Source organism: Lycium barbarum, chromosome 10, assembly GCF_019175385.1.
Source record: "Lycium barbarum isolate Lr01 chromosome 10, ASM1917538v2, whole genome shotgun sequence".
NCBI lineage: Eukaryota > Viridiplantae > Streptophyta > Magnoliopsida > Solanales > Solanaceae > Lycium > Lycium barbarum.
In genome coordinates this window covers 16,429,710-16,439,206 of record NC_083346.1, presented here as the reverse complement: position 1 = coordinate 16,439,206, position 9,497 = coordinate 16,429,710, and the positions used below count along the sequence as shown (strand labels likewise).

The window sequence follows — 9,497 nt, the reverse complement described above, 5'->3', positions numbered from 1 at the left end:
CCTTTTTAATATAAATTTTGGATTTATTAACTAGATTGGGTTTTAGTTAGTTTTGGAGCTTATTGAAATTTTACAATGTAAATATAGTGAAGTAGTTTCGGGAAGATTGAATTAATGAGATTGTATTTCTTGATTATCATTCTAAGTGGGTTGCTGTAGCAACTTGGGGCTAACACAAGAACTACTAATAAATTATGGTGTGTTTGGTACGAAGGAAAATGGAAAATATTTTTTCGTAAAATAAGCGAGTTTCTTACTTATTTTCTGGTGTTTGGTAAATAAGTAGGAAACATTACCCCAAAAGCATATATATATGTAATCACTAGGCAAACACTATTGGGGTTGGCACGAGGGCCTAGGAGTGTGGGGGTAGTGGGGACGTGGGCTATGTGGTTGGGGTGGGGTTGAGGTGTGTTGAAGGATGGGTATTAAACGATTAGTGTGGTACACCACTTATGGAACTTGTTTTTCTTTTTTCTACTGGTGAAGTCATTTTTTCTCATTTTTAAAAAACTTGTTTTTTCAGAGAAAATATTTTCAAACACTTTGACTAACCAAACATGAGAAATTGAAGGATATTTTCCTCCATACCCTTAATCATGTGTGACACTGAAGGAGGGTGTATTAATTGGGTCATTTGCACTTTTGTCCCTGTTTTGTGTTGGCCTTTAATTTGTGTCTTTCAAATGGGCTGGTCTTTAATTTTTGTTCTTCAAAATCGAATGTCTAGAGGGGCATAAGTTACGCATTATAATATTCACAAGTTATGTCCGCGTCCTTAAATAAATTATGTTTCGCTAGACATAAGTTCGATTTTGAAGACAAAAAATTAAGAACCAGCCCTTTTCGAGGCCAAAAATTAAAGACCAGTCCATTTGACGGAAAACCGTGCAATTACTGCGTACAATTTTGCAAAGTTTGGAATTTGATGGGCTTAATTTGGGATAGAATTGATGGGGCCTGGGGGTAGTTTATTCAAAATTTGGGCTGGGCCACATGCCACTAGCTAGGATCCTCATCTTAGAGAAAGCTACTTCCAATCTAAGGGTTCTGTTTACCAGAATCCATGTTCCGAAGATGAACGCAACTTCACTTTGTGAATCAATGCTCTATTTAAAATAGTTTGTGGACGAATACCTAATGGGCAATTTGCAGGATTGCCTTATGGCGGTGGTCTTTAATATTTACCCCTCAAATTGGTGGTATTAAATTTTTGTCCTTCACCTAAAACTCATGAGTTTCGGGTTCGAATCCCGCTCAGTCAAAATTTTTTAAAAAATTCGCAAGGCAAAGTTTGGTAGCAAAAGTGTGCCTTATGGGGCAGACTTTACCTTAAGGCATAACTAAAAGTTTGCTAAAAATCTTCTGGAGAGGGTAGACTTTTAGTTATGACTTAAGGCAAAGTCTGCCCTCTCCAACAACCTTTTAGTATGCCTTAAGGTAAAGTCTGCCCCATAAGGCATACTATTGCATGAAGGCTTGCCATGCAATTATTTTTTTTTTTGACTGAGCGGGGGCTCGAACTCAGAACATCATGGTATTTTCGGCCACCTTGTTAAGCAAAGGACAAAAATTAAAGACCAACAATTTGAGAGGCAAAAATTAAAAGGGTAATCTGCAGCAAAAAAATGATACCTAATGATTTGGATTTTAATGAATTTAAGCTTAGAATATGTCGGGCTATAATTAATGTGAAAAAATGGGGCGAAGTGCATAAATACCCGATTTTGGAATAGTCATTTAAGTTGTACCCAAGTTTTTTTTTTTTTTTTGCAAACATATCTGCTTTGAAACGGCTTCAGACATACATGACCGAAGTTGCAAGAATTCGTGTATGAAGTTTGGAAAACTTTGCACAATTTTTACCTGAAGTGCAGCCTTGTGAAGGCCACAACTTCAGTCAGGCCAAACTTCACACATTTTTTAATAAAGTTGTGGCTTGACAAGGCCAAATTTCGTACATCTTTTACTGAAGTTGGCCTTGATAAGGCTTCAGATATATAATGGCTTGCCTAGGTCAACTTCAGACATTTTTTTTACTGAAGTTGTGGCCTTGACAAGGCCAAACTTCAAACTTGCACTTCTGACATTTTGACATGAGGTCAGGACATATATGGCTCAACTTCAGACATTTTCGCATGAAGTTGAGGTGAACAAGTTTGTCCAAAATCAACAACTTGTTATTTAAATTTCAACAATCAAACACACGATTCAACACCCAAATCTACCTCAAATAAGCTTAAATTTGACATAAGTTTCATTTATCATAAAGAACAAACCTCCATCAATTTGCCAAAACAATGGTAAATCTAACAAACCCAATTTGCAACAATGGTGATTTGCCATTGTTTTCAAGCTTTTCCAACAACGCCCATTTAATTTTATATTATGCCAACTTTTATATTAAACTTCCAAAAGAGAGACTCAGATCCCAAAATATCCACACCTACACATCCAAGGTTGACTCTTCTAAAAAAGCTTGAAAGATAATATTAGCATCGTAACAATGGTTTTCTTCATGGATGTAGCCATCATGAACTTATTGTTCATCTAAAGCGAAATAAAATCAGTTCAAAGGTGAAACAAAATCAATTCAAACCCGGAATCAATGGAACCATTTTCACCCTTAATTCTAGCCAAGTGAAGCTTTTTCCTTCTAATATTTGATGACAAAGTGAAGGAAATTAGAGTTATTATCACCATCATTGAACCATTTTATACTAGCTTTTTGCCTCCAATATAATTCGTTGTTCTTGATTTGTATGATAAACTGGGCATTCACATTATTTAACTCCATCATGTTAGCATTAGAGTTATCTTGAAGACATTTCATCTCCAAGTCATCTAGTTTAGATTGAAGTTCCCTTGTGTTGTCAAAAATGTTGCTAAGAGTGTTCCTGGACCATTAGGTTAGCCTTTTTTTTTATTATTTTTTATGACAAGGGAACCCGCGGCCGCTATCCTTCGGGTGCGCACAGGCAAACCCCGCTCCTGTGCAATAGCCTGCAAACCACACAGGAGGGATAATCCGTACTAGGCAAGCCCCGTGCGACGAGCTCGACCCAGAAGCCAAATCCCTATTGTTTTAGGCAGGGAGTTTCAAACCTGAGACCTCAATTATGGAAGCCCCATGCTCAACCAACTGAGCCCATCCCTGCAGGTTCCATAGGTTAGCATTTTACAAGTATGTTTAAGGTGGAATCTCTACACTGACCCTCCATTCAACTTGAATGTCCCAAGCTTGCTCTACAGTTTGCATGAAACCTTCTTGATCGGTCCCTAAATCCAGAGTAATTGGATCAGAGGCGGATGCAGCATATTGATACCAGATTCATTTGAACTCAGAGTATTACTAATGTGCAATCTTGAATGTCACATGGATAGAACTAATATTTTACTTTATCTTTTAATTTTAATCTTTTTTTCCCGGTGGGGTGGACCACTTGAGTAATGAGAGAAGAAAAAAGTGACATAAGATAGGACCTTTAGTAGAATTGAAACTCCGCATTCAGATGTTGTTACACGAAATTTGTAGTAACTATTTTGCAACCCTAACCCCTATTGATCTCACATTTGAGAAGCAAGATTGGCCAAGTTGAGTGTATGTGTAGATGGCCAAGTTGAGCGTATATTTAATTGGCCAAGTTGAATGTATATGTAAAGGAAATAAATGTAAGGAGAGTGGTGGAGTGGGACCGACCTTCAACCAGTTCTAATTAATTGACTTATTCAAATTCAAATCAAATAGAACATCTTTTCATTAACCGTGATATTCAGGTCAATTTGGGTGCATTACAGGTCCCTTTAACTAGCAAAGATACTGAATAGCTCTGTCCACTAACACTCGACATATAAGAAAAACCAACCTAATATTTTTTGCCTCTTTAAACTTGAAACTTTATGATTCTAAACCAACTCCATCAACCGATCACACCCTTAAATGCGTGTTAGTACAAGTGTACAACATGTACATGTCATTGAACTTAGAATTTGAATCTTCGTTGCGCAAAGGATTTTGCAGAGTTTGTAGTCAAATTACTAGGATATTTTTAATATATAGCCTACCCAAATCCCACATCGATAAAATACAAAAAAGATGTCGGAAGCAAACCTTAAATCCCAGTATGCGTTTCAAAGTCGTACCTAAGTAACTGAAATATTATAAAGTCATCCTTCATAATTCACTAGATTTTGCGCCTTATGGAGAGAGTATGAATCGATGGTTTCACTCTAATAACAGGAATGGGAAAGGCAAACCTCATCCTATTTAAGTTTACTATATGTAATTTTTTATTTTCGAATTAACTTAACTTTAAGAAAAGCTCTACAAAAGAATAAAGGGTCTACCTTCTCCTCTTTTTTTTTTTTTCCAAATCCAAATATAATGGGATAGACACCTTTGTGGCAAATTTTACTTTGAAGAGTATTTCCTCTTCCCATCAATATCAGTTTTGATTATTTTTCTTTCCCTCGATTTTATCAGAGAGATGTAATGTGTTTATAATTGGAACAATATGAAGACCTAAGCTACTCTAGACCAAGTCAACGCTGTGAATTCTTAGGCTTCAAAATTGCACAATTAATTCTACCAATAATACTGTCCACATTTACTCCTAGACATTAAGGTACCCAACTGTGAACTTCTCGCGAACGTCTAGGTAAAATGTCTTACAAGTCCTTAGTCAAGTCTCAAATTAGCTTGTCAAGTTTGGGTTTCGTGAAAAATATTTTACTCGCATTAAATCAGATCAAGTAATTTAATTTGAGAAATTATAAATTAAAAGTAAAAATAATATTATTTAATCATCTTAAATGAATTTTTGAAATATAAATAATGTAGTTCTTATATTTACTTAATTCGAAAAAGGGTAAAAAAAAATGCCCGTAACGTATTGGAGATCGTTTAAACTATCCAATTCACACTTAAATCTACCTATGTCTTGAATCACGAGCATGAATAAGGAATGAGTTGAGTCAATCTAAATCTTTTCTTTTTTCCTTTTGTCATGAGCAAGTTGATCTATGATGAGTTTTACTTGTTTTTAAGCAAATTAGTGTCTATGTAATGTGTTTTTAGTGTTTTTCGGGTAATGGAGCAGATTTAGAATGAAAACAGTTAAAGTGCAGAAGTTGGTCGTAATCTCAATATACGAACCGTATTCTCAAATACGGACCGTATTCCATGGGCGTATTTAAAGATAAGCAGAACCAGAAAGGCATGCTGAGAAGATGGTGAAATATGAACAAATTTTACGGACCGTATTCCACTTTACGGTCTGTATTTCAAAGCGTATTTAGCATTTAGACACTTGGTAGAAAGTTGAAGTTTTGCAAGTTGAAAGACGATCAAGCAGAAGACGGACCGTAAATCAAAATACGGGCCGTATTCCACGAGGTTGCAGTTGTCTATATCTTGAAGGAAACCCTGGGCGTAAACTGGTTTACGGTTTGTATTGTGAAATACGGACCGTATTTTGTGCCGACGGGGACCAAAGTGTAAATCTGTAACTTTTACGATTTCAGAACCTATAAATAGCCATTGTAGGGTTTTAATTATTATCAGTTAATATATTTTTGTCTCTTGACTTAGAACAACAAATACTCTCTAGTTTTTGGAGATTCAAACATCAATTCAAGTATTATCAATTCCTCTTTTCTTCCAAAGTAAGCAATTATGAATTCTTCAATTTCTTATTTCTTGTTCTTTGTAATGAGTAGCTAAAATCCCTTACTAGGATTGTGAACCCAATGATTGGTGTTTTGTGATTGATATACACATAATGGATTATTAGGGTTTATTTATTCTTCATTCATAATTAATGGTTGCAAACATTGATTAATGCCATAAATCTTGATTTGTTTGGGAAAACAATTAGGATTGGTAAGAATAAATAACAAGAACTCAAAGTTTTAACCTTTGTTTAATAAATTCACTTAGGAATAAGACGAATTTACTTGGCATAATTAACCGTTCTTCATATCACTTTCTTATATTTGGGAAAATCATAGAAAGAAATAATCTTTATTTATTGGGAAATAGTAGAGATTCACATAGAGGTTAAGTGCATTCATATAGCAATCCATTAGAATTATATTAAGATCAATACCCATGATCATACACTTTATCTAAAGGGGACACAACCTTGGTTTCTTTTACCCTAAATTACACTCCACAGAAATTAGTTAGCCATTAGTCCTAAGCAACCAACTTTTACCAAAATCATTGGATTAAGATATTAGAACTAAATTAAGCATTCTATGACTTTAGTAACCTTTTCACACCATATTCCCTATGGGATTCGACCCCAACCTAGTTGGGTTACTATATTTGACATCGTCCGCTTTACGCTAATTAAAAGTGTAATTTGAGCGTATCAATCTAAATCTTACTTTACTCGAGTATACTTATGTTTCTAATGAATAATGTGATATTCAAACACCACTTTGTGGTTCAGATAATTTACTTCATACGGTTTTGATTATATCAACTCTTTCTAGGGTGTATCAACCAACTTATATTAAATAGAGTTAATACTTTAAAAAAACATAAATTATTCATATTTTGTATTTAAACTGTTGTTGTTACCTCTTGGACTGTAATATTTTCGATTTAAAACCTACCAAGTGGCAAGGAGAGTGACCATGAATGCTCTTTTTGATCAATTTTCTAGCTCCCACACACTAAAAAGAGAATGAAGCCACTCTCGATACCACTTGACACTGCAAAAAGATTTTTAGATAGAAAATGATATAGTATAGGTGGATTATGAGCCTGTTTGGATGGGCTTATGCCTATAAGCTGCAAACAGCTTATAAGCTAAAAAAAATAAGTTGGGATAGTCTAACTTATTTTTTTTTGGCTTATAAGCTGTTTTTAGCTTATAAGCTGCTTTAGATAAGCTAAGTCAAATGGGCCCAATTATTTTTTTGAGCTTATTTTAAACACAAAATGACTTTAAGCTGGCCAGCCAAACACTCAAAAAAGCTGAAAACAGCTTATAAGCAACTTATAAGCCAATCCAAACGGGCTCTATAGCAACACACAATTTAAGTATTACACTAACAAAATGTGAATCGTTCAGAGGATTTTTTAAGTATTAACTTATACAAAATATGATTAAAAACTACAGCAAGGGTTCTAGCCCCTCAAATTGTGACAATAATAACTTGTCAAAGCACAAAGTACAATGAAGTAATTGCACGGTTTGAACCTTCAAATGGATTGGTGTTTAATTTTTGCCCTTCAAATGTGCCGGTCTTTACTTTTTGCCATTCAAAATTGAACTTATGCCTAGCGGGACATATTTTTAGGCCGCGGGCGTAACTTGTAGATATTATTATACATAATTTATGCCCCTCTAAGCATAAGTTAGACTTTGAAGGACAAAAATTCAAGACCAACCCATTTGAAGGACAAAAAATAAAGACCGGCCCATTGGAAGGACAAAAGTGCAAATGACCCAATTTTAAAAGCATTATTGCTTGACTAAAGACTTGTATTAAAATTTCACCTAAAAAGGAAAGAACATTGACAGGACTAAAAAAGGACAACATCATTTAAATCTCCTTTGTAATGTTCCTTTGCTTAATTGGCATACATTTGCTTGCCTTAAAAGTAGCTCAAGTCTTTGGATGCTTCCAGCTATAAACTGAATGTAATAGCATCACAATTTTATGATAAATCAGACGAAAAGAAAGAAAAGAAAAGCTAAAATCTATGGCTGCTTTGCTATGGTCATTACTCCTATCTGCATTTCATGCAGTAGCACTAGCACAACAAAGGCACTTCAATATAACTCTTGACTCTTCTCTAACACCTACTGCAAACACATCATGGTTTTCACCCACCAGGACTTTGCCTTTGGGTTTTATGAACAAACCAATGGCTATGCTGTTGGAATCTCCATCATCGGTATGCCTAAGAACACAGCAGTGTGGACAGCAAATAAAAATAATCCTGCTGTCCCGAGCAGCGCTGTATTGTTCTTAACTAGTGATGGGCTCATTGTGCAGGCAGGAGGGAAAGAAATCTGTGTCATAAATCCCTCTCAAGCCATTGCTTCAGCTTCCATGCTGGACACTGGCAACTTTGTGATCTATAATTCTGATCACAATGTCATTTGGCAAAGTTTTGACAATCCAACAAACACCCTTTTACCTGGCCAGCATCTGTCAGCTGGACAAGAGCTGTTCTCGAGTGCCTCGAAAGCAGACGACTCATTTAGGACTTTCCGTCTCAAAATGCAAAATGATGGGAACCTCGTTCAGTACCCTGTCCATACACCAGATGATGTCTCATATGCTTACTTCGCAACAGAAACCAATACAGCAGGGAATAACGTTACACTGAATCTTAATGATGACGCCCACCTCTACTGGTTCAATTCCACCATCAGTCTAATAAATCTAACCAACAAAGGCTACCTTAGGGAAAGGACCATCATATATGTGACGAAAATTGATGTTGATGGTATTCTTCGAGTTTATTCACATTCTCTGAACCAATAGAACATCTCTGCAATTTGGTCATCAACAAATGATAGGTGCACTCCAAAAGTCTTTTGTGGGCTTAATAGTTTTTGTATCAATATAGATGATCAAATTAAATGTGCATGTCTTCCGGGATTCGATTTTGTAATGCAAGGAAAATGGAGCTCAGGCTGTGAAAGGAATTTCACTGCAGAAACCTGTCGGTTAAAGGAGAATACTTCCAAATACTACGTCATGAGAACCGTTGACAACACAAAATGGGAAGATATTTCTTGTGATGTTTTGGTCACAACAACCAAAGAAGATTGTGAACAAGCATGCCTACAGGATTGTAACTGTGGGGCTGCTCTGTTCAAAGCTACAGAGTGTAGAAAGCAAATGCTGCCTCTGAGGTATGGAAGAAGAGACATGAGTAACGCTAATCAAGCATTGGTCAAGGTGGGCATTAATGTAGTTGCCAAAAAAGGATTGCCTAACCAGAATGAAGAAACAAACAACAATAACAACATACCCATCATTACAAAAGGCAAAAAGCTAAGAATAGACTTTGTAATTGCAAGCATTACACTAGCTGTTTTTGCTTTGTTGGTCTTAGGCATCTCCGGATTCCTTATTCACAGAAATCACTGGACTTACAGGAAAATCCAGGAGAGTAGAAGTGTTCAGTTATGTGAGAATGTTGCTCCAAGAGCATTTTCCTATGCAGAACTAGAGCAGGCAAACCAGTGGTTTCAAAGAAGAATTAAGAAGAGGAGCATTTGGAACGGTATTTAAAGGGATTTTGTGAGAAGACCAGAAAGTGGTAGCTGTTAAGAGACTAGACAAAGAATTGGTAGAAGGGGAAACAGAGTTCCAAACTGAAATGGAAATCATTGGAAGAACACATCACCGAAATCTGGTCCGCCTCCTTCGCTACTGCTTAGACGGATAAGAAGGCTTTTGGTGTATGAGTACATGAGCAATGGGTCACTCGCAGACGTAATTTTTACACCAGAAAAATAGCCCAC

The 9,497-nt window shown here is 35.9% G+C and overlaps 1 protein-coding gene across 1 annotated transcript; it reads left to right on the top strand.

Moving 5' to 3' along the window:
- The first annotated feature begins 7,717 nt into the window (after positions 1-7,717).
- Positions 7,718-9,264, top strand: LOC132612779 (G-type lectin S-receptor-like serine/threonine-protein kinase LECRK4). Its single transcript, XM_060326869.1, has 3 exons — positions 7,718-7,912; positions 8,014-8,470; positions 8,594-9,264. Exons 1-3 carry the CDS (start codon positions 7,718-7,720, stop codon positions 9,262-9,264), a joined length of 1,323 nt encoding a protein of 440 aa, XP_060182852.1.
- Positions 9,265-9,497: the final 233 nt, after the last annotated feature.

Coding starts and splice junctions, on each gene's coding strand:
- LOC132612779 (XM_060326869.1), top strand. CDS start 7,718: ATGGCTGCTTTGCTATGGTCATTACTCCTATCTGCATTTCATGCAGTA. Junction 7,913..8,013: donor TGTTGGAATCTCCATCATCG/GTATGCCTAAGA, acceptor CTCATTGTGCAG/GCAGGAGGGAAAGAAATCTG. Junction 8,471..8,593: donor GACGAAAATTGATGTTGATG/GTATTCTTCGAG, acceptor GTATCAATATAG/ATGATCAAATTAAATGTGCA.